The 26,681-nt window shown below is 39.7% G+C and overlaps 1 protein-coding gene across 1 annotated transcript in view; it reads right to left on the bottom strand.

Moving 5' to 3' along the window:
- The window catches only part of SPAG6 (sperm associated antigen 6), a 161,758-nt gene that overhangs the window by 61,117 nt on the left and 73,960 nt on the right, over nt 1–26,681 (bottom strand). The window contains exons 5-7 of the mRNA XM_056519273.1: nt 11,130–11,335; nt 4,625–4,798; nt 3,077–3,229 (exon numbers count right to left, since the gene is read on the bottom strand). Of these exons, the coding sequence (XP_056375248.1) occupies nt 3,077–3,229; nt 4,625–4,798; nt 11,130–11,335 (533 nt within the window). The remainder of the gene's footprint in view (nt 1–3,076; nt 3,230–4,624; nt 4,799–11,129; nt 11,336–26,681) is intronic.

The following is a 26,681-nucleotide window of genomic DNA, read 5'->3' as shown; positions in this document are numbered from 1 at the left end:
TGCTTCAATGACACGACTAAATCCTGCCAGACACAACCGGTTGAACGTGCGCTAATGCAATGAGGATTTAAGGCACTTCAATTTAATGGCAATTACAGACAGTGCTCCGGTTCTGCGCCGTGCATGTTAATCTCTGCCCATCGGAGACCTGAAAGGGTTACACTTTTCACCTGTATGTCACAGGCAGCTGTTCCATTTGTACTTCAAAAGATGCATGGGGGAATACGAAAATATTGATTTATTTTTTCCAAAAGGACTAAATGGTATTTTTTTTATGGTATGTAGCGAGCAACTTGTGGCCAAGATTGGTGAGGCCTGCTGGGATTTCTAGTTCCAAAACCACAGTTTGTTTTAAAGGGATTGAAACAAAGAGCTAGTGTTGCCCAAAAACAGCACCACCTCTGTGCTCAGGTTGCATGTAGTATTACATCCTGGCTCTATTCACCTCAATGGAACTGAGCTGCAATACCACACACAACCTGAGAACAGGTGTGGTGCTGTTTTTGGAAGAAATCCGCTGTGTGTGTCTATCCCTGGATAACCCCTTCAGTCTAGAATCTCATGAAGCGTGTACCCTGCGCATTTTTAATGCCGCACAGAAGGAAATATGCTGCATATTTTCCTTAGAGTAGACACACGGGGCTACCAGGCGGCAGCCCTGTGTGTGCAGTGAGGTTTGTCGGCGGGGCCAGCGCGTCGACGTGACTGTGACGTATGGCCCCCGTCTCCCAGCCTTTCCGCACACACAGCTACATGGGACCGTACCCTCAAAGTGTAATGGCCTGTATGAAAAAAGGCTAATATCGTATGAGAAATGCTGCATGAAGAGTAGAAGCCACATATGGAAGGTGGCAAACCATGGGGGAGATTTATCAATTACTGTGCAGAGGAAGAGTGGTGCAGATGCCCATGGCAACCAATCAGATCGCTTCTTTCATTTTTAAAGAGACCTGTGAAAAATGAAAGAAGCAATCTGATTGGTTCAACTGCACTACTCTTCCTCTGCACAGGTTTTGAGAAATCTCCCCCCATAAGCTTATAAGCCAACAACTAGGATGTATAATGTTTGTCTTACCTAGGACTGCAGGGAAAAGAAACACCACTAAAAGCCAGAACGTCTACTAGTATACACAGCTGCCTGGTAAACAGCAGCTTCCTGTCAGACGTCCCATTCTGCAGTATTCAGCAAGTGCTTAGACCTATGCCCTGTGTATAAATTATCCTACAAAGTGCCCACAGGCTGATCCTAGATGGGCTACGATGAACAAGTAAACACGACTCATGTAACACAGTACTGTGAAGAGCCTGTCCAGGAGGCCTCATACGTTGCCGCTCATGGAAGGTGATCAGATTTTATTGAAGGTGTACCTGTCACAGAAAAAAAAAAAAAAACTTTTGACATGTCCTAGGTCGACATACAGTACAAGGGGAGTATTATATCTGGGCTAATGTGTAGGCGACCTATAAAAAAAAAAGTCCTCCTACAATTTTGTTACAAATATAATAGCATCAGTATGTCACCAGAATTGCATCCATATTCCTGAACAATAAATACTTAGGGGTCAAGCTTGGCAGTGGGAGTTTAAAGGGGTACTCCGCCCCTAGACATCTTATCCCCGATCGTCATGTCACGCCCCCTCAATGCAAGTCTATGGGAGGGGGCGTGGCGTGGATGTAAAATAGAGTAAAAATAAGGGTCTGATAAGAGCCCTACTGCTGGGTAGGCACAAAGAATTTGCAGACCACCACGGTAGCAAAGGACATAAATATTTATTTGAGATAAAAGGAAAAGTGGACACAGGGCTGTGGAGTTGGAGTCGAGGAGTCGGACGAAATTTTGAGTACCTGGAGTCTGAGTCGGCAAACAATGCACCGACTCCAACTCCTACTAAATTTAGACTGGAATACAAAAAAAAAGCAAGTATAAATGTCCCAATTCACAAAAAGTTATAATTAATAACTTCTCTACTGTAAGAATAAAGACCAATGCATGCAGTGCCTCACTTAAACGCAAAACGAACACGTTAAGTGACCGTGAAGAAGCATTTCATGTGCTTCACTATATGGCACACAACACACAATTAGGAGCGGTAATACTTATACTTTCCATAGTGTTGTGTTCTGCTGTTACAGGGAACCCATGGGTAATCTAGCCTCTCACTGATAAGGGATTAAGTCATTATGTTTTTTGCAGGACTAGAGACACTTGTATAAGTGAAGGGAATAGTCAATAGTTCAAGACTGAAGCTGTAAACCACTGGAAAAACTGCTGCCATTCAGCTAAGGCTATAAAAACTTGTAAACTCCAATTGTTAGCTTAAACTTTAAACATGACTATGGGATTCTACTAGGGAAATCATGTTTTATAATAAATGCTCCTTCCTGGATCCTCCCACTGCCCTATCTTCAACAGCAGATCAGCACACAAAAAGAAGAAGCCAGCAGCTTCTGCCCAACTACCTCTCCCTCTGCTAGAAGAGCTTAGAAGAACTTGGTGGAACAGCTTCTTGGATTCAACTGTAAGTGTTTATAAATACATTCGCATATTAATACAGAGGAGTCAGAGTCGGGGAGTCGGAAGTACAAAAAACTGTAGAGTCGGAACATTTATCTACCGACTCCACAGCCCTGGACAACAGCCCTACCGACTCCACAGCCCTGGAGTGGACAACACGTTTCAGCGCTTGCTCGTGTCTTCCTTAGGTCCAACAATAGGCAAATGTCGGCGTCCTGTTAGAGGTCCGGGTGCTGTGGTGGAGAATTTTGCATCACAAATGAAAAATAAAAAATACCTTAAAATGCTACCCGTCTAACTATTACTCTTCTTATAGACACAAACTCAGCCTAATGAACATTACTCATATACAACAAGTTGGGTAGCAGATTGAGTCAAGAGGCAAGATAACTGGTGTAGAAGCCTCAAAATAGAAACATCAACAATTTTGTTCTGGAGATTAAATGTACAGTAGAGAGAGGTAATAGAAACAGGAAGACGACACTATGTGTTATCCCCCTCATTGGAACACATTCTGCAACGTAATAAAAGCAAGAAAGGCATTCTTCTCCAATAACTAACCTTTGAGATGATGACAGCCATTGCAAGGTTCTCGGAATGAGCTGCTACATAACCCAGCATCATGATCCCAGGAAGTCTCACATTCCCTTTGCTGTTCCCAATGCAGTCTATGACAGCGGCTACTCCTCCTGCATTTACTATGAGCTGGGACAGCTGGAATTAAAGATGATAAGTTGCAATTTAGCAATAAAATGGAAACTAAAATAAAACAGAATAAATATGCATCCTGCAAATATGCAATTTAAAGGAACTCCATGAGATACGGCCTATCAGATGTTGGGTTAAGGACTTCTTTTATTTATTTTTTGCTTTTCTCTCTTTATTACGGTATGTGCCCAATATTGGCAGTCTGTTCACATGGTTGATGTATGGGAAATGGGAAATTACAAAGCACCCCTGAAACACTAAAAAATAAAAAGTTTGATCTCTGTAAGTCAACAAAGCAACTTTGTGTTTCAGGGTGTACAATAAAGGGCATAGTCCAATCCCTTCCCTTATGAGGGGATTTACGGTAATCCGGAGTTTATTAATTGTGTATGCCAAATAGGCAGCAAGATGCGTACCCTCGTCCAGCACCCATGCGGTGTGTCCAACCATTCGGCATCAAAATTAAGACACTGGATGAACGTGAACTGTCCATTCAAATCAATGGAACCAGTTCTACACCCAGTTTCCCTCCAACACATTCCTACAGCACCGGAGGGAAATGCCGGCGTATCGACAGATTATATATATATATATATATATATATATATATATATATATATATATATATATATGAAGGGGGCCTGAGGTACACATGCTCTTGAAATGCTCTTTTCTAAGGTATCAATGCTCTTTAAGATTTTCCTTTTAAACCCAAATAACATATGTCTCTAGTGGCACAGAATTAGGCCAGCCTGAAAGCGCAGCTTTTTCTGCATCTGCAAGATGTCACAATTGGATCCTGGCTGGTTATCCACAGTATTAATGCTCAATGACAACATATGACGCCCTGTTTAATGCCAATTTATGCTGAATCTCTGTAAAAAGCCGAGAGTACCGAACGGAAGAATGGGGGGGGGGGGGGGAGAGGAAGAATTGACAAAATGGTCTGAGATTACTGTGACATCTCGCAGCGCTGCACGTCTCTAGATGAGGAATATATGTCAATGATCAGTGGAAATATGGAGCTTAACATGCTTACAGATGATGTGGGAACTAACTAAACGTACCTTATATGATAATCACATCGCCTGATGTTCATGACTATTGCCGATTCAGCAATTGATATCAGCTTAGCAGCAACCCTTGAGGGCAACAGGTCGCTTCACCGCAGCCCATAGAAGTCATGCTGAGTCACATTACTGTGACGATCAACAAAAGAAAAGGATTTAAATATCCTGCACGCTAATTCTTCTGATGGTGACTCGTATACAAAAGGATTAAAGTATCATTTTAATTTGTAGTTTACTCCCTCAACCCACCAATCTAGCTCTGAGGTGCTGCTATTAATCCCAGCTGAATTACATATTAACGCTGCACGTTGCTATTTTGTAGCATATTTACCTCGGGTGTGTGGCGGGCAATTTCTCGGATTAGAGTGGCTGAGTTCTTCCTGACGTATTCGTCCGGGTCTTTCAGGCAAGTCAGGACGACTGGGAAGATTTCAGCTTCTACCACCATCTCTGCTAAATCCACCGAGTGCTTGGATATTTGACTTAAAGCAGAGAGCACTTGTCGCTGTTACATAGAGAACAAGGTTACAAAATGAGTTTAAAGGGTACAAACCATTCCGAACACTTGAGTCGGCGCCGGAAGCTTGTGATGTCATAGTCCCGCCCCCTCGTGCTGTCATGCCCTGTCCCCTCAATGCAAGACTATGGGAGGGGGCGTGACAGCGTCACGCCCCCTCCCATAGACTTGTATTGAGGGGGCGGGCGTGACGTCATGAGGGGGCAAGGCTATGACATCATGAGCTCCCGGCGTCGGCTCCAGCGTTCGGAACAGTTTGTTCAAAACGCTGAGCATTGGAGTACCCCTTTTAGAGGGGTACTCCGGTGAAAAAACTTTTTTTTTTTTTAACTTTTTTTTTAAATCAACTGGTGCCAGAAAGTTAAACAGATTTGTAAATTACTTCTATTTAAAAAATCTTAATCCTTCCTGTGCTTATTAGCTGCTGAATACCTACAGTGGAAATTCTTTTACGTTTGAAACACAGATCCGTCTGCTGACATCATGAGCACAGTGCTCTCTGCTGACATCTCTGTCCATTTTAGGAAATGTCCAGAGAAAAAGGAAATCCCCATAGCAAACATATGCTGTTCTGGACAGTTCCTAAAATGGACAGAGATGTCAGCAGAGAGCACTGTGGTCATGATGTCAGCAGAGAGCACTGTGCTCACGATGTCAGCAGACAGCTCTGTGTTTCGAAAAGAATTTCCGCTGTAGTATTCAGCAGCTAATAAGTACAGGAAGGATTAAGATTTTTTTATAGAAGTAATTTACAAATTTGTTTAACTTTCTGGCACCAGTTGATTTAAAAAAAAATAAAAAATAAAGTTTTTCACCGGAGTACCCCTTTAAGGGACTGTTATAGTTCTATAGTTTAATAAAAAATTGCACAATTGTCCAATATACTTCCCATGTCAATGTCTCATGCCCACGGTAATTCATTCAGAACCTTTATTGTTTGCTTCCTAAGGAATAAAGATCTGTGCTTCCATGATGACCACACGGGTGCATGGCTTGTTACAACGTGTAACTCTTATCTGTCCTGTAACAAGCCATACAATACACCTCTGTACCCATCTCATGACCAATGGAAGCAAATAATGAAGGTTCCTGTTGATCAGCAAGCAGCGATCTGGAATAACGTGAGGAATGGGTACAACAAGTACATCTCTCTATAAGGCCGCCATCATTATTTTGCATTTTACATCCATTTTTTGTGGACCACTACTCTATGGTGCTATTCACATTGGTGTATAAAATATGAATATATTTTTAAAACACAGTAAGCGCTAATTTCAGCTATGTTGTGGCTAAAACAAATGCATTGAAGGTTATGGAGGGGATTTCATAGATGGGAGAATCCATATGTATTCTGTATTTAATCCATATTGTATCAGTATTTTCATTAGTATTATATCTGTTTTTCAACATGAAGCCATGTTCAAATGACAACATTTTCAAGCAGAATCTGTCGGAAAAAAATATGCTCGTAACTTCTGTTGCAGCAGTCCCCCATTGTTTTTAATGAGATTCTGCTGCATCGTGCCCACATCAGAATTTTCATAGCGGAAACATCTGGCGCAAAAAATCCTAATCTCGGCCTCCGCCGAAAGAATTGAGATGTTATATCTTTCAGCAGTATCTGCTCGGAAATGGATTGGTGTTTATAGAGACGGCATATTTACGAGCGATCCTAGCGTCAGCATGTTCTGCATGCGTCAGCTTTTTGCGCAATGTCTGCCTGTGTTTTCAGAGCTGACATTCTGCAAATATTCTGCCGTGTAAACAAATCCTTAGAAGAATTGGCAAGCGTCTCTTCCCATGTTTTCTACTCGTTGGATTGCCCTGGACCCTCGAGCCCCTGAAAGATGTGCACCCTAGAACTACAAGTCCCAGCACCGTGCCTCTTCATTTTGGACATCCGTTTGTAAAGGGCAATTCAATTTCCCATCTAAAACAAAATTTCCCATCTGGAACAAAAATGTTTTCAAATCAACTGGTGCCAAAAAGTTAAACAGATTTGTAAATTACTTCCATTTAAAAATCTTAACCCTTCCAGTATTTATCAGCTGCTGTATACTACAGAGAAATTTGTAAAGTTCTTTCCAGTCTGACCACAGTGCTCTCTGCTGACACCTCTGTCCATGTCAGGAACTGTCCAGAGCAGGAGAGGTTTTCTATGGGAATTTGCTTCTAAACAGAACAGTTCCTGACACAGACAGAGGTGTCAGCAGAGAGCACTGTGGTAAGACAGAAAAGAACTACACAACTCCCTCTGTAGTATACAGCAGCTGATAAGTACTGGAAGGCTTCAGATTTTGAAATAAAAGTAATTTACAAATCTAGTATACAAAGTATAACGAAGAACAGAGGGCACAGTCAAGAAATAGAGCACCTGTAAAAATATTATATAGCACAGTCTTTTTCGTGTTCAGTGACTGAGGCTGACGAACATAACTGAACTGGCAGGGTGCGAAGTGTCGAAGAAAAAATAAATGCAATCCAATGCAAACCGGAAGAAGCAGACAGCTGTGTGCGTAAACGGCTGTTAGCCTCTGAGCGCTCTCATCTTAAGTCTCCCTGCCGCAAGGAGGTCCCGTGAAAAAGTGAACTACGTGGTCGGTGAGTGCAAGTTCACCCCTTCTTTACATATTCAATTTACAAATCTGTTTAACTTTCTGGCACCAGTTGATTTAAAAACAAATTTGTTTGGAAATTTGTTTTCCAATTGTTTCCACCGGAGTTCCCCTTTAATACACATGTATAACAATTTTTCTATTGTCCGTGAGTTTAACCCCTATCAACTGCCAATAAGACTTTCTAACTGTGGCTTTATTTTATACTGTGGTGTTTTTATTTTATACTGTGGTGGCCTTGCATGTGTGTCTTGTGCTGCCCTGAATCAGGTACAGTGATCCCTCAACATACAATAGTTTCAACATACAATGGTCTTTTCTGGATTTTAACTTGAAACCAGACTCAACATACAATGCTACAGACAGTCCAGATCTGCAAAACATGTCAAGAACTGACCAATCAGAATGGGCATTCACTGGTAAAACCCCTGTATTACTGAAGCATATGCACTGAATTCCTGTCTGGTAGAGCCCCCTACAGTACAGGGAGGTATTACATGTTCTGTAATACTCTTTACCTGTAGCAGGGTTAGCTGCTCCTTTGGACACCAGGTGAGGGCGGCTCCACGTTATTTTTTTTTAGGACACTGTGTACTGTACAGGACCCTGAAGAAGCTCCTGTCCTCTACATAGACAGTGATTACAGCTCCCAGCAGATCTTTCTTACTTTTATATGTAAGGATTTGCTTTATCTATATTAGTTATCTACTTATTTTTGTTTATTCCTCAATTTTTCCTATTTTTGAATGACATTTTGGTGGCTTCAGAACCAATTACCAGTTTTCCATAGAGTTAAGGTTTCAACAAACAATGATTTCAACATACAATGGTCGTCCTGGAACCAATTAAAGGCGTTGTGCGCTGCCCTGCAGTTCGGAGCTCCGCTCACAGCATCCGGAAGTTCATTACTCCAAACGCTGTGTGCGGGCTTCCGTGTTCGCAGCCGCCGGGCGTGACGTCACGCCCGGCCCCTTTGTGACATCTCATCCGCCCCCTCGTGACGTCTCGCCCGCCCCCTCAACAAAAGTCTATGGGAAGGGGGCGTGACCGATGTCACGCCCCCATCCCATAGACTTTGGTAGAGGGGGCGGGCGTGACGTCACGAGGGGGCGGGCGAGACGTCATGAAGGGGCCGGGCGTGACGTCACGCCCGGCGGCTGCGAACACGGAAGCCCGCACACAGCGTTTGGAGTAATGAACTTCCGGATGCTGTGAGCGGAGCTCCGAACTGCAGGGCAGCGCACAACCCCTTTAATATTGTAACTTGAGGGACCACTGTACTTAACTGTTTAATGCAGTGTTTTCCAACTAGTGTGTCTTCAGCTGTTGCAAAACTACAATTGGCAGCATGCCCGGACAGACAACGGCTGTCCGGGCATGCTGGGAGTAGTAGTTTTGCAGCAGCTGAAGGAACACTGGTTGGAAAATACCTGTCTAATAACTTACATTTAAATGCCAGGATTGTAGGAGCCTCCAATCCGGGCCTTTGAACTTATCAATCGTCATGGCCAAGCATGATCAATAGGGACTACCCCCTTTTAAATTGGGTTACCAGATTTCCCAGTGACAATAGAAGACTAGCAAATAGAAAGACCTCATGGCTATTATTATTGTTCACCTACTGTTAGGGCAAACACAGCCTGAATTTGTCTACAGTGTAGTATGCTGATGCACTAGCACAAAAAAAAATGTTGTATAGCAATTACTTCATTCAAAAAATTTTATAAAAAGTTTTTGTTTTTTTAAATGCATTTTTCTATATAAAATAAATCTGCATACACATATTTTACATGAGAGTAAAACAAACTCCATTTATAAAAGGTATTCACAAGACTGTAATAATTAAGAATTACGAAATGTAAACAGTACAAAAAAAGACTATTGCTGAAATCACAATTTTTCTTTAATTGCCTTTAAGAAAAATATGGCTAAAAAAATTAAATATAAGATATATTATACTAATTATATTAAATACAATATAAAAAGGATATAAAAGAATGCAGTAATTTATGTGACCCTCCAATTTGTGTAACAATACAATACAAATTTGCCCACCTAAAAAAAAAAAGGCATCGTAAAGCCACAATCACAGCAAGTATGTAAAAAGTTTTGGCTGCTGAAATGCAAAAAAAAAAAAGGCAAAAAAGGCAAAAAATAATAAGAACTAGGATGCATAGTTGCATGGCAAAAGGAAATCCAAGTTGACTTCCTTCATGTTCTAAAAATCCAAAAAGTGGCAATTCACAGCCGCCTAGGATACATGTATTCACCATCTAAGGCTCGGTTCACACCACGTTTTTGCAATACAGTCCCCGTATACGTTTTCAATTTGAAAACCGTACGGAACCGTATTGAAAACCGTATGCATTGACTCTCCATTGAAAACCGTATGCCAAACAATGCATCAGGTTGTGTCCGTTTGGCATCTTCTACGGTTTTGTCAGTTTTTTTTCCCATACCCAAAACTGTAACCTACCACGGTTTTCAGTCTGGGTAAAAAAAACGTATATGTTTTTTTTTTCTAACATGGGAGTCAATGGGCACTGAACAGAACCTTATGTGTATGTATACAGTTCCATCCGGTTTTCACCATCCGGTTTTTGACTTTGCAGTTTTTTTTCTTGGAATTTTAATCAAACAAGTGAAACTTTATTCATAATGGAGTGAAAAGCTAAAAATGGATACGTTTTTAATCTTAAAAAACAGATGCAACCGGAAATCATTTTTCAAACCGTATACGGATTAAAATATGTACACACGTTTTGATACAGTTTAGTCAGGTTTTGAGGAATCCGTTCTTTTTTTATTAATATGGGAACTGTATTGCAAAAACTTGGTGTGAACCCAGCCTAACACAGAAACTTCTGCTCGACTCGTACAAGCGAGGGATGGCTGCGAAATATATAAATCCCGAATGAAAGGGGAATGAGAATTCCTTTGGTGGCTTTGTGCTAGTGTCGCTGCAGATCGGCCAAAAGCAACTGTCCAAGGCAAACAATTCATGACAAATGAGAAAAGCAGCTACACTTCTGCAGGCGTAAGAGGCATAGAGAGCACAAGAGATGGCTCATAGTCAACGTGCGGGAAGGAGATTATCTCCTGGTGTAGACACATAGCTGGACGCTTTTGTAAATGTAACTAAATACCAACACTGGTGGGCAATCCTTGCTTTAATATAGATATAGCTGGGCTGATTTTGTTAGCCGTAAAAGAGCTTGCAAGTCAAAATATCAGTGGTGTTACATAGGACTGCAGATAACAGATGCGCGGCATTGTAGCCAAAAATAGATTAATGTAAAATGTATCTTTTTATTTAAATAAATAAAATAAATAAATAAAAAAAAAAAATATATATATATATATATATATATATATATATATTCAGAAATAACTATTTTTTCATCCCTATTAGATAATTAAATACATATAATAGTTAAAAGCATTGCTCTCGTGATTTAGATCAGTGTTTCCCAACCAGGGTGCCTCCAGCTGTTGCAAAACTACAACTCCCAGCATGCCTGGACAGCCTTCGGCTGTCCAGGCATGCTGGGAGTTGTAGTTTTGCAACAGCTGGAGGCACCCGGGTTGGGAAACACTGATTTAGACATTGAATTTAAATCTACTTCGCACACATTCAAAGACAATAAAAAGAACAGTATCTATTAACTACTTAAAAGTGAAATGATAAATGAAATAAAAAGTACCTTGAGTTTAGCATCTGGATTGAGAATCATCTGGGCTAAGTGGGCAATTGCCCCAGCGTCCACCACGGTCTGAGCCAGCTCCGGAGAATGCTTTGATAGATCACTCAGAGCTGAAGCAGCAATCCTTTTCAAAGCAACTTCTGGCTCCTGGATACACAGCACTAGGAGGGGAACAGCTCCTGCGTCCACCACAGCTTGTGACAGTTCTGGGGGTCCAACAAGAGGTAATTAAGTAAGCACGGGTGACTGACCCTTGTGCAAGCCATTTTTCACTATGACAGACACACCAAAGGAAGAGAGGGCAGGGAGGACTGAGCTGTCTACAGATCTGCATTTCAAATCAGCCCTCCCAGTTCCTGCAGCCATGTGGACCAATCCCCGGCTGAAAGGAACAACGGTCAATAGTTGGAGCCCCTTCTAGCAGGCACACATTGGAGGTAGATTAGACAGCAATAGCTTGTTATTCTATTGGAGAAGGGAAAAAGAGTAAGCAGATGTCAGCTGTTTAAGCCCAGACTAGTCCTCACTGCTATTATATGCATGGCTGACCACAGGAAGGGAACACTGCAAATACAGCACAGTGATCTGTCATATCCCAAAGACACCACATATCATACACACCATGGAAAATACAACATAGACTAACATCATCATTTGTGTGGATAACTTATATATAAAGAAAGAGAGCTAACACATTCAATATCACTGCTATTTAATATTTACAGGGACAAGAATGAATAGATAGATAGATATGAGATAGATAGATATGAGATAGATAGATAGATAGATATGAGATAGATAGATAGATATGAGATAGATAGATAGATAGATAGATATGAGATAGATAGATAGATAGATATGAGATAGATAGATATGAGATAGATAGATAGATAGATAGATAGATATGAGACAGAGATATATATAGATAGATATGAGATAGATATATATGAGATAGACAGATATGAGATAGACAGATATGAGATAGACAGATATATATACCGTATATATATATATATACCGTATATATATATATATATATATATATATATATATGAGATAGATATGAGATAGATAGATATGAGATAGACAGATATGAGATAGACAGATATGAGATAGACAGATATATATACCGTATATATATATATATACCGTATATATATATATATATATATATATATATATGAGATAGATATGAGATAGATAGATATGAGATAGATAGATATATATGATATAGATAGATAGATAGATAGATAGATAGATAGATATGGTATAGATAGATAGATAGATATGAGATAGATAGATAGATAGATGATAGATGTAAGATAGATAGGTCAATTTTTTATATATTTTTAGAAACAAAATAATGTATAAGTGCTACAGAATATGTTTGAGCTATTTAGGCAACAGAAAACAGAAAGAAAAAAAACAAATCTAATGTTTATCCATCTCATATCTAATCTATCATATCTATCTCATATTTACATATATATATTTTATATCCATCTCTTTCAAATGTATCTCATATATATCTATGTAGACAAATGCAGCTTTCAGGACAAAGTAGCATGTGGTACAAGCAAGCTGGAAAAAACATTACTGGAACATTGCTGTTATAGATATGGGAGTAACCCGCATATTCCTTATTTCACTAAATCCATATCTATCTACCTAATATCTCTTTGTATCTATCTTGTATCTTGCAACCTACCTCATTCTCTATTTGTAGCTGTCTTATATTTATCTACCAAACTATTTATCTTTGTATCTATCAAAGTACCTACCATTCTCTCTTTTGCAGCCATGTTACATCTACCTACCTCTCTCTTTCTTTGTATCTATGTTTTATCTATCTACCTACTTATCTATCTTTGTATCCATCAACCAACCTCTTTTTATTTGTATCTATCTTATTTCTATCTACCTACCTCTCTTTGTCTCTATGCTATATCTATCTACCTCGCTTTCTTTGTATCTATGTTATATCTACCTACCTCTCCATCTCTCTCCTATCTATTTATCTCTCCTATCTATCTCTCTCTCTCTCTCTCTCCCTCTCTCTCTATCTCCTATCTATCTATCTATCTCCTATCTATCTATCTCCTATCTATCCATCTATCTCCTATCTATCCATCTATCTCCTATCTATCCATCTATCTCATATCTATCTATCTATCTATCTATCTATCTATCTATCTATCTATCTATCTCATATCTATCTATCTCATATATCTATCTATCTCTCATATCTATCTATAATATCTATCTAATATCTATCTCATATCTATCTATCTAATATCTATCTCTCTTTCTCCCTTTGTCTTTCTGTAGATAAACTATTAACTTCTCTCAGTTAAACATATATTTTCCAATAAAATAAAAAAAAATGGCTTGAACAATTTTTTATTTTTTTTTCCTTGCGGATTTTAATTTAAAAAATCAAGCGTTCGCAAATAACTCGTCACTGCCAGAGCTTCTATATTTGCACCACATTATAAACAACAGATACAGCAGGTTATAGAGAGTATTATCTAAATTATTGACTTTGCAACTTATGTTTAATACTTAAAATATCTTCAAGACTTTCTGTGAGTTTCATCAGCTCCTCCACCCTCACCCAGAAGATGCAAACAGAGATCACCGTGATCCATTTTACTCCACAAAGCAAAACAGGAATTTGTTGACTAAAACATTTGCTTTCCATTATTTTTCTGTTTTGTTATTTTTTATTTTTTTTATTTTTATTAATGTATTTATTTATTGCTAACACAAGGAAAGCAAATGTTACAACATATTGGAGCAGTGTTTCCAAACCAGTGTGCCTCCAGCTCTTGCAAAACTACAACTTCCAGCATGCCTGTTCGGGCATGCTGGGAGTTGCAGTTTTGCAACAGCTGGCGGCACACTGGTTGGGAAACACTTGTTTAATAATCAAGTTTAAATGCCAGGATTGGAGGAACTTCCAATCTGGACCTTTTAACCCCTCAATTGTCATGGGAAAGCATGATCAAAAGGGACTAACCTCTTACCAGGTTTCCCAGTGTAGTCAGCTCTATGGACATAGAAAGGACCCCATGGCTGTTAATAATTAATTAATTAAATTTTATTTTTATTTTTTTTGTTAACACAAGGAAAGCAAATGTTAAAACAACATATTAGGACATTGTTTCCAAACCAGTGTGCCTCCAGCTGTTGCAAAACTACAACCCCCAGCATGCCCGGACAGCCAAAGGCTGTCCGGGCATGCTGGGGGTTGTAGTTTTGCAACAGCTGAAGACACACTGGTTTGTAACATCCTAGTTACATGATCCATAAAATTTCTTCATTGCTATCCTCCCAAGTGTGTGTGTGTTTCTATGTATAAACACACATATTTACACCAACACACAAGGGACAATTGGTAAAAATGAAGATTAATCTCACCACAGCCCCCATTCTTCCCCCCCCCCCCCCCCCCCACCCCGGAGGATTTACTTACAAATTGCTGTAGGGCCCCGGTAAAAATGTGGCCTCATTACCCCGAAGGTGAGGTAATCTGAGTCAGAGAAGTGAGTGAACCGCAAAAGAGCCTCCATAATAGGATGTATGTCAAATGGATTGTCCATATTTAATGGTTAGTAATGCCCAAATTATCAAAATACTGGTTAAACATAGAACATGACAAATATCAGGAGAAGGAAGGGTCATAAAACAGCACAATGAGCACAGAGAATCCATATAGGAAAAAAAAGAAGCATAATTCATGTGTTTTTCCTATGTAGGGACGTCTACAAGAACTGTCATCTACACATCACATGAGAGTCTATTGCTCTGACATTGAGAGCGACAGCAGCAAAACGATCACATAATACTCCTGATAAAATATAAAAAGAGTTTATAAAATATAAAAATAAAAATATTCTAAAAAAGGTAGAGGTCTATGAGGTGCTCAGACTAGCCTTATAAGGCTATGTTCACATGCCAGAATTTCTGCATAGCCTTAGTAACTTTAAAGGGGTTATCCAGGAAAAAAACTTTTTTTATATATATATCAACTGGCTCCAGAAAGTTAAACAGATTTGTAAATTACTTCTATTAAAAAAATCTTAATCCTTTCAGTACTTATGAGCTTCTGAAGTTAAAGGGTACCTCTCATCAAATAAACTTTTGATATATTTTAGATTAATGAATGTTGAATAACTTTCCAATAGCATGTTAATGAAAAATATGCTTCTTTCTATTGTATTTTTCCCGATCAGTCCTGTCAGCAAGCATTTCTGACTCATGCTGGAGTCCTAAACACTCAGAGCTGCCAGCCTGCTTTGTTCACAGCCAAACAGGCTGTGAACAAAGCAGGCTGGCAGCTCTGAGTGTTCTCCTTTGTGAACAAAGCAGACTGGCAGCTCGTAGTGTTTAGGACTCCAGCATGAGTCTGAAATGCTTGCTGCCAGGACTGGTAGGGAGACCCCTAGTGGTCATTTCTTCAAAGTGGAAAATTAAATAGAAAGAAGCATATTTTTTAATAACATGCAATTGTAAAGTTATTCTGCATACATTAATCTATAATATATCAAAAGTTTTTTTTGATGAGAGGTACCCTTTAAAGGACATCTGCAGCGTGATTAACACTTATCCCCTATCCACAGGATAGGGGATAAGTGTTTGATCGCAGGGGATCAGACCGCTGGGACCCCCTGTGATCTCCTGTACGGGGCCGCGTCTGTCCCGTGCAGGGGGCGTGCCGACCGCAGCATGACGTTGCAGCCGGCACGCTTCCTCCATACATCTCTATGGGAGAGGCGGGGAGGCAGCGTTCGTGCCTCCCCGTCTCCCCCATAGAACTGTATGGGGACGGGGAGGAGACGGGACGTCACAGTCGCCCTCTAGGTCGACGCTACGCGCCTTAGCACTCGCCCTGAGCGCTAATGGCGGCGCCCCGTTAGGGAGATCGAGGGGGGTCCCAGCGGACGGACCCCCCCGCAATCAAACACTTATCCCCTATCCTGTGGATAGGGGATAAGTGTCATACCGCTGCAGTTGTCCTTTAAGGTTGTTCTTTTCTGTCTAAGTGCTCTCTGATGACACGTGTCTCTGGAACCGCCCAGTTTAGAAGAGGTTTGCTATGGGGATTTGCTTCTAAACTGGGCGTTTCCCGAGACACGTGTCATCAGAGAGCACTTAGGCAGAAAAGAACAACCTTAACTTCAGAAGCTCATAAGTACTGAAAGGATTAAGATTTTTTAATAGAAGTAATTTACAAATCTGTTTAACTTTCTGAAGCCAGTAGATATATAAAAAAAATATATTTCCTGGATAACCCCTTTAATGGGATTCCACAGTCCCATTCACATTGCAGAATTTTCGCTGCGGAGCTAAGTAATGTCTTCAATTTCCGCTGCAGAAGTATATTGACAATCAATGGGACGTTCATTTTGCTGCTAAATGCGGATATCGTGCACATTTCGTGCGGAAGTGGAGCCGATTCCGAACAAAAATTTACTTATGCAATGGATTAAAATCAAAAAAGAATTTGTGAACATTCATGCTGAATTCATGAATTTTACATTATTTGGCTGGAATTCCACATCTTTCCTCTGAATTTCTAGCGTGTGAACATAGCCTAAGGCTCTGTTCACACATCAGCATTCAAAACCAATATGTACATCTGCATCAGAAAACAGAGTATGGATGTGATGCAGGTGGGGCTAATGGCATTTGGCACTTGGCATTTCTATTCTAAGGCTGGGTTCACAGCACAGAATTTCTGAGCGGAATTCCGCTGAGAAATTCCGGTGCAGCAGAGTCCCGATGCTGTTAATAGGATTCAGTACACACTAGGAAGTTTCAGCAGCATCACTTTCCCAGCTGAAATTCTGCTGCAGAAAGGAAGAGCTGACTCATTCTTCAAGGTGAAATCTGCATGGAATACATCTATGAGGACAACAATGTCCATGCGATCCTACCGCCAACTGATTCAGAATCTCCAGACGGAATAATTCCAGTCGTCTCAATTTCTTGAATTATAGTGTAAAATCAAAATCCTGCAGTATAAAATAGGTATAAAGTTGCCATATTTTTTCTCTAATAAGTGTTCCATTAAAGTTTATACTTAATGCTTTAAACATTTTTTTTTTTTTACAAATTTCAACATTGGAATTAATGCCATATTTTAAAGCAATGTGTACACAGATTTTCTGAAGACTTTCATTGTTTAAGATATTCACACATTATTGATAAAAAATTAAAAAAAAACTGCCACTTTTTATACCCATTTCACTGTAGTATTTTGGTTCTGATTTTACACTGTGTAAATCCAGCCTAAGTGTATGGGTATATTATGCTGATCCACTGTGGATTTTCTGCAACTGAACTGTTATGCTCTATGGCTATGTTCAGACAGCAAAATTTCCAAGCGGAACTCTGCAGGAACATTCCACTCAAAATTCTGCTGCGGCAGTCTAATTGTTTTCCATAGGATTCTACTGCACTGTGCATTCAGATGTCTCTGCCGCAGAAATCTAGATTCCGGCATCTGCAGAAACATTGAACCGGTTAAATTTTTTTAGCGAATTCCACTCGAAAAAGCATTGCAGTATTTTCTATCTGGATCTCTTGTCTGCAGCTCTGGGCACCCTGCGATATCTATTATACCTGCTCTGCTGCCCTTCCTATCACTCCCATTGCCTTTTTTATTCTTTCCACATATGCGCATTGTTTTCCTTTTGTGCTGTTTTACTCTGATCATTGTGTTTTCGGTCCCTATTGTCCTCCCCTGGCCGCTGGACCCTTGCTTATTTGTTCATTTTGTTGCATACCCTGTATGTATATTGCATTTCTGTTCAATAAACCCTTTTTTGAATTCGAAAAAGCATTGCAGTCTGTAAAAACTGGCGCATTTTTACGAGCAGTCCTAGTAACGCAGAAACAAGCAAATGTGTGAAATGTCTGCCCAGATATTCCGCACATTTTCCACCAGGTGAACATAGCTTTTTAAAGGATTTTAAATACTTCAGGGTTTTTTTTTTTGTTTTTGTGGTGCAGAAACACTGCATGTGTTCTGCAACTGATCTGCAGTGGTTCTGCATTGTGTGAACACATGCCCTAATGGAGTGTTGCAAGATAAATTATTTTTATTTTTTAAGCTTAACAAATTTGATCTTTAACAAATGTAATATTTTTTTAATGTACTGTCATAAAGCTATAGTATATTACTTTATATTTTTGGCTGTGCATATAAATGCACTTGCATGTGTTGCAATAGTATACACTAGACACACTCTGGGGCCTTTATTAGGTCCAGGGCGGTTTTCTTACCCAGTCAGCATTGACCATTACATTCCCAGGGCTGACAAGGACAGGAAAAATAGAGTCCCCCTCCCTTTGTATATAATGCTGGCAGTGACAATGGAGTTATAGGGAATGTGTCATCAGAAAATGAACTATTGTTTAAATCAAACTTTTACTGTATGTTAAAAAGAGTATCTTTCATTTCAAAAGATTTTTATAAACCTGTCTGGTTTTGTTAGAGTAGCCTTTTATAGAGTGGTAATAATGCCTCACTGATCTCACTGCTCTTATTGAGCTCCTGAGATCCCCCTCCATGGTGCACAGCTATTTCTCATTCTCTCTATTTTAGGGATGGGACCATCACTGGGCTGTTTGCCAGGAGTCCAATTACAGGACTTCCTTTCCCTTACTTCTCTGCCCAATCTGAGCATAGCACAACATATCACATACTCCTTTCTGCTATGTCATGACACAGTGCTAAACGGGACTCTGTCCACATGGAGGGAATAGGGTTAATAATGCAGTGGGTTAGCATCGTGGTTTGTGAACAGAAAAGAAGGGCTTACACCAAGTACTGAGCTGCTACTGTTGCTGTTGACAAAATAAAAAGAGGGGGTGAGGAGATCTGTTATTTCTGGGAGCCATTTTTGATAAATAAAATTATTTACATATATGTTAGGAATCACATTTGCTATCAAATGGAGTGAAGGTGTTTGAAACCACAGTGACCATTTGATCTAGTTTTCCATTTTACTATCAATCAATCTTATAAAATAATCCTGAAATATTGCAGCTTTTATTCTGGCCACTAAGCCTAATAAGCTGACACTTCCAATTTTGTGGAGAAAACCTTTTTTTTTAGCAGTTACTTCTTTAGTATCACAGACAGGGATGCAGTGAAAAGTGACTTAAGTATTTAGATAACACTGTCACATGAGCTGATGTTCAGAGCCCCATAATATGACCTTTGCAAAGGTCACAGAGCATGCCTAAAACCTCTTCCATACAAGTGACTGGGGTCTACTTCAGACTATCGTATCTATCTATGGGTATTGCTGTAAAGCAAAGTCAAAAAGTTCAGTCAAGATGGCCAGCCCCGCACCAATGTACAAAAAATTATACATTTACAAAAAAAAAGCAGGAAAGAATCCCTTAATGCAAGAGATGTACAATACAGGAAGTAGTTAATAATGTCCTTATTCATGTTATACCCTTTTGATTATTTTTTTAATATGGTACTCCCCTATTTCCTTAAAACCAGACTTTCATAACACCAATACTTTGGTTGTAAGAATTGCTATCGTTTGTGTTTTTATGTCAATTTGTACACATTAGTGGTCTGTGGAACCAAAATTTTCTTCCACCTTAAAGGGGTACTCCGGTGGAAAACATTTTTATTTTATTTTTTTAATAAACTGATGCCAGAAAGCTAAACAGATTTGTAAATTACTTCTATTAAAACAATCTTAATCCTTCCAGTACTTATTAGGCTCTGACCAAAGAACAATAGTGCACAAACACACAAAGGAAGAATTAAAGGGGTACTCCGGTGGAAAACTTTTTTTTTTAATCAACTGGTGCCAGAAAGTTTAACAGATTTGTAAATGACTTCTATTAAAAAAATCTTAATCCTTCCAGTACTTATTTACTGCTGAATACTACAGAGGAAAGCCATTTATTTTTGGAACACAGAGCTCTCTGCCGACATCATGACCACAGTGCTCTCTGCTGACACCTCTGTCCATTTTAAGAACTGTCCAGAGTAGGAGAAAATCCCCATAGAAAACATCTGCTGCTCTGGACAGTTCCTAAAATGGACAGAGATGTCAGCAGAGAGCACTGTGGTCATGATGTCAGCAGAGAGCACTGTGTTCCAAAAAGAAAATAATTTCCTCTGTAGTATTCAGCAGCTAATAAGTACTGGAAGGATTAAGATTTTTTTAATAGAACTAATTTACACATCTGTTTAATTTTCTGGCACCAGTTGATTTAAAAAAAACAAAGTTTTCCACTGGAGTACCCCTTTAAGCAAAATCACAGAATTATAAGTATAGTGAATAAAGTGCATGTATACACATGTAATGATGTGTAATAGTGCCTTCAGAAAAGCAAGAAAAAACGGTTATAAAAAAAGTGCTATTGTGCAAATAAATATAGATAACAGTACCCTATCATGTTCAACATAGAGTACAATGATAAAAAAAATAAACAGGTCTAGCACCGCTGCATATAAAGGATGACAGTTTTAAAGACTATTATACAAAATATGCACCGCAAAACAATGGAGAGTCATGGTGGTGAAATGACAATGGAAAACATCCAAACTTGATGATGACCCAACAGGACAATGACAAACTGAAAGAAGAAGAAATATAAAAAAAATAAAACCAAGAATAAAAATGTATATCTAAAAAAGTGACAGCCATAGGTCAGTCACTAGCGAATCTGATACTTAAAGGGGTAGTCCAGTGGTGAAAAACGTATCCCCTATCCTAAGGATAGGGGATAAGTTTGAGATCGCGGGGGGTCCGACCGCTGGGGCCCCCTGCGATCTCTCTGTACAGGGCCCAGGCTCTCCTGCCAGATAGCCCCCTCAATACATCCCAATGGCAGAGCCGGAGATTGCCGAAGGCAGCGCTTCGGCTCTGCCATAGAGCTGTATTGAGGGGGCGTGTCGGCCGCCGCTTCGTGCGGAGGTCGACACGCCCCCTTCCTGTGGGCTGTCGGGGCTCCGAACAGGAGATCGCTGGGTGCCCCAGCGGTCGGACCCCCCGCGATCTGCAACTTATCCCCTATCCTTAGGATAGGGGATAAGTTGTTCACCACTGAGTCACCACCGGACTACTCCTTTAACTAACTACAGGACAATTATGATGGAACACATGGTATGGGATGCCTGATCTCAATTATATAATGATACATATTTAAAGAAAGGGGGCAAAACTCAGTGCCTCATTTCTTTTCCCTCTTCTTTCAGTCTGTCATTGTCCTGTTGTGTCATCACCAAGTTCGGATGTTTTCCATGGTCATTTCACCCCCATGTCTCTCCATCCCTTTGAGGTGCATATATTGTATAATAGTCTTTAAAACTGTCGTTCTTTTTATGCAGCGGTGCCAGACCTGTTTTTTATTTTATCATTGTACGCTATGTTGCACATGATCGTGTACTGTTATCTATATTTATTTGCACAATAGCCCTTTTATAACACACAGTTTTTTCTTGCCTTGCTGTAGGCACTATTGCACATGTGTATACATGCACTTTATTTACTAAACTTTTATACTATTGATTCAACCACTGTAGAACATTTAATCCTATTTTGTTTTTATTTTATTTTTAAATAATTATTATTATTATTTATTATTTTGTCTATCTGTAATAAACACTTATTATACTATGGATACAAGTCCCAGGATTCTATTTATAATCATGGCCATAATAATTCATTTTAATAATTTATTATTTATTCATTCATTTTTTTTATTTTTTTTTTTATTTATCAGAATTTTTATTTTTAAATTTTGGTATCTTTGTTCCTATCTAAATTTCATTTCATTATATGTGTACTTGCATTTGGTTTTCAGGCCTATGGCATGATTTATTCCCCACTTTGGGAGCATTTTTTCACTCTATTCTGCACCATTCTTAATCTTTTAGCGCTGTTCACTCTCACTTGTCCTGCTTTCACACACTTTCACGTTATTTTTTAATTTTGCATGCGTTTCACGTTTGTGTGTTTGTTGCATATTGTGTAGCAATTGATGATGAGGCTGCATCTTTAAAGGGGTATTCCGGGAATTTTTTTTATTTGACTATGCTACATGGGCTGTAAAGTTAGTGTAGTTCATAATATAGTGTCTGTACCTGTGTGTGACGGTTTTCTCACAATTCTTCTCTGATTTTCATCCCAATATTTATTTTTAACAGCATACAAAATGACTGCTGTCTCGGAATTTTCCCAGCTTGCAATGTAGTCGAGACCTGACTCACTAATCAGCTGATGACAGGGAGCCTGTCTGCTTCAATGGGTGGAGAGAGAAATCTGCAAGTAATGCAACAGCTGGAGGTACTCTGATTGAAAACCACAGGTCTGCAGCTCCTTTATGTTTCAATGGGTGGGGTAGCTGATGTGTGGGAAGGAGGAAAATGGAATTATGGGATTTGTAGGCAAACAAGAAAACTGAAAACAGGAAATACAAGTTCACAGAAAGCTAGCCACAGTGTTATGGTAATCTCACAGCATAGCCATTTAGCCCAAGACAAGCGCAGAACCTTCCTAAGCATGTCCATTACTTTCTGCCAGGTACGTACTAAAATCCTCTTATGCTGGATAACCCATTTAACTGGCCAGCAGCTAATTCTGTATACTAAAACACATGATCGCAAATGTGCGATCATGTGATAAGTCAGGTGTTTGAGGCCGCTGACAAATACGGTCCGCTGCTGGCTTGTGTCTTGCGTGATAGCAGGGAACATCCAGCACTTGCACACTGAGCCGGAAGCATCAGCGCCTGCGTGCGGCGCCTGCGGTGTCACATGATCGCTTAATGCACTCATGTGACCAGTCAGCTGACCTTGTAAGGAGGCGGATATGCTGTACCTGGCGTGTGAGAACATGAATGTAAGGTATTCTATGACTTGGTTACCTGTTGGTTGCATATTAGGGGCGTATTATCAAACCGGACAGTCCCGCTGTGTGATTGGTTATTATTGTTGTCCATCTGAGAGACTGGGTTCCTATTGGTGAAAGTTGAATATATTTGGTGACACAACAGCCGGTTAGTCACGCCCCCAGAGGAAGCTTTGTGATAAGCAAAATGATTGTTGGGGTTAGGAGTAGGTACGGTCTGGCACCCTGCAATATTCTTCATCTCTGCTTGTTCAGTCACCTGTTTACAGTATTGGTCCTGCACTTTACTGCATACCTGTATGGTTTCACCTTTCTGTTATTGACTGTACTCAGCTGTATTCTGCAACACACATTCAGTGTGTGTCCAAGCCTTTACCTACCTTATGTCTGTCTGTGTGTTCTGGTGCCTACAATATTCTGTCTATCCTATGTTTTTAAGCTGTTATTTGTGCCCTAATTAAGTATATATATTTTTTCTTACTTCTTCCTGTGTGTGTGTGTGTGTGTGTGTGTGTGCACTATTGTTCTTTCAGTTGCATTAATCCCTTGTACACTTACTTTTCTTAGTAAGGTGTTTTTGTTTATCGGTGACCATTGTTCCTGTTTATGTAGGCTGTTTTCTCCAGATGGATTCTTCTACTTGAGAAGCTGCCTGGAAGTCCCAGGCAGTGAATTTATTCGGCACCAATCACACTTCTGGACTAGTATTTGATCAGGACTCAGTAAGTCTTCACAAGACGCTTTTACGTAATCTACACAAACGTATGAGGATCTGGTGGAATCGCTCCACATTCTTTTCAAAATGGGAAGAGGTCAGTAATAAATGTTCAGCTATGTTTATTCAACTGATTATTGATCTAAATACAAGAAGTCTAGCTGAGGTAACGACCCAAGCTGAGATGATGACCGAACAAGTATATGATGCACTCACTCCATCGGAAAGCGATGCATATAAAAAAAAAAAAAAAAGATTGATGAAGCATGTGACATATGGGAGAAACAAATACAAGCATTAAAATCCAAGAAATTTCACAGAGACCAATTGAATTTCCAGGGTCAGACAGTTTACAAATGGAAGTATACAGTAAAAAAACATCTCGATCAAGGAAACATTCTGTCTCCTTGAATGCCTCATATGGGAGAGAATCAGACTTCTCAACCTCCAGTGTTCAAAAGGGGAGCTTCACAGAAGAGAAAGAAGGATAACTATGGAGGATCCGACAGACGGGGGCGGTTCCGGGGTTCAAACCAACCGGAGACCTAACGTTCAACTCTTAAGGTAATTAACCTTTCTTAACACATCTTGTCAGATGCACAAACTGAGGTACTAAGTCTTGGTATTTCTTTTTCTCCTACTTCCAGCATTAACATTTTTTATACTATTAAAGACTTGCACCTATTTGCCAGAAAACTTGTCTTCAAGAAATTGTTTCATCAGAACTCACCAGCAAAATTCTGCACCACCAGGGAAGAGATGACAACCTTACAGATATTGGAGGATCTGAATGCGGAGAAATAGTTTCCTACTACACTTGCATTCAAGTCAAGTAAGTTTCCACCCCTCACATTATGTCCAAACGTAGATTTGTTTGTACAAGTAGTATCCAAAGAGGTTGAGAACATCAAGCCCAATAGGATTATGGATAACTGCACCCGGGAACAGCAACAAGCAATTGTAAAATTGAAATCTTTGGCAGATGTTGTAATTAAACCCTTGGATAAAGGGGGCAATATTGTCTTATGGCCTGTCCCCCTTTAGGATAAGGAAGCATTTAAACAATTAAGAGATTCTAAATCCTACCAAAAATTTACCATAAATCCTACAAAATCAAATTTCAGGCCAAACTTAAGGATATCTTAGTGAAAGCACGTGAGGGGTACCATCACTATAAAAGGAAGTAGAATACCTACAAGTACCCAATCCTATAATTGCAACACTGTATCTTCTGCCTAAGATTCACAAGCACGCCACTAATCCACTGGGGAGACCAATTGTGTCGGGATGCAATAACATCTGCGAGAAAATATGCAAATAGATTGATCACATATTGAGACAAATGATGAAACTTTACTGTCTTATCTTAAGGATACGACTGACGCATTTTGTCGATTGGAAGGGATACATCTGGATCCCGATATGATGATCGTTACCTGTGACGTGGAATCACTGTACATGTCTATTCGACATGAAGATGGTATTGAGGCAGTTAAAACTATTTTCATTATGTCCGACTTCGATGTGGAAACTGCTGAGTTTATTGTAAACTTACTCTCCTTTGCTCTCACTCATAACTACTTTTTTTTTCACCAGTCTCTGTATCTTCAATTACAAGGGACTGCTATGGGGGCAGCCTGTGCGCCCTCATATGCTAATCTCTTTTGAGGGGCCTGTGAAAGAGAGATTTTTGTCACCATCATCGATGACATCATAATGATATAGAAAGGGTCCCCTGAAGAACTTCAGAGTTTTATCAATGATCTAAATGACAACTGTCGAAATATCAAATTAACATTTAAAAGCGGTAGAGTGGGAATAGAATTCTTGGATATTTTATTTCACGTGGATGATCAGGGATTTTTACATTGATCTCTACAGGAAACCATCGTCATCAAATGCATTGCTACACGCCAACTTCGCCCACCTGACAAAATTGATTCAGAGCAGCCCTATAGGCCAATTTTTACGTATTTGTCAGATATGCTCCGTTATGGAATCATTTGAACAGCAAGCTAGGGAATTGAGTCAGATTTTGTGACTGTGGTTATGATGAGAGGTGCATCAGAAGAGCCAAGTTCACCAACAGAGACTCCTTACTCCAGCCGGGACCACCTAAAAATAATGATAACCAGGTAAGATTTATTACATCTTACCATTCCCAAGCAAGTTGTGTTCACCACATTCTGATAAAGTACTGGGACTTATTAATGGTTGATACTGTTTTGAAATTGTACCTTCAACCTCATCCATCTATTATATATCACCTACACTTTCGTTGGGAAAAGTATATAATCAAATACCATTGAATAGCAAAACACTACCACAATTATATAACCTTCACTTGCTACCAAAAATGATATAATCCAATACCATCAGATCAAAAAAAAAAACTTAATTAATAATTACATCAATATAAAAAAAGACTCAGAAGACAGACACCCCTAACCCATAAAAAGCATGCACCCCAATTGGCAACAGAATCCCCTGCCACAATAACAAATAATTACATAGGCATATACATATAAAACCATAAATTATCCTCCATATGTACACTAGTCCTGGTAATGCTGCAATCTCATGCAATAGGTGGTAATAATATAATCCTTATTATGCATTACCTGCTCCCAGAATATTGCCAGCGGCCATTTGGGGACCCCGTGCACCCTCAACGGATGTCGTTTCGTGGGCTAACCCACTTCGTCAGGAGGTAAGTTAGTTCTGCTCACCCAGATATTTATGTCCTGCACCCTCCTATCGGCGCAGATGCCGATCGCAGGAACCGGAAGCCCGACCCCGCAGCGTCAACAGGCCACAGCCGTCATGTGTCCATGACGGCTTCCGCCCTTACTAAACACTTAGGGCTCGGGCTTCCGCCCGGAACATCAGCGTGTGCGCACCGGGATTGGACATGTAAATAAAGTTTGTTTTAAATATATAATC

Source organism: Hyla sarda, chromosome 5 (assembly GCF_029499605.1).
Source record: "Hyla sarda isolate aHylSar1 chromosome 5, aHylSar1.hap1, whole genome shotgun sequence".
In the NCBI taxonomy this organism is placed as follows: domain Eukaryota; kingdom Metazoa; phylum Chordata; class Amphibia; order Anura; family Hylidae; genus Hyla; species Hyla sarda.
This window is presented reverse-complemented; position numbering and strand designations above follow the sequence as displayed.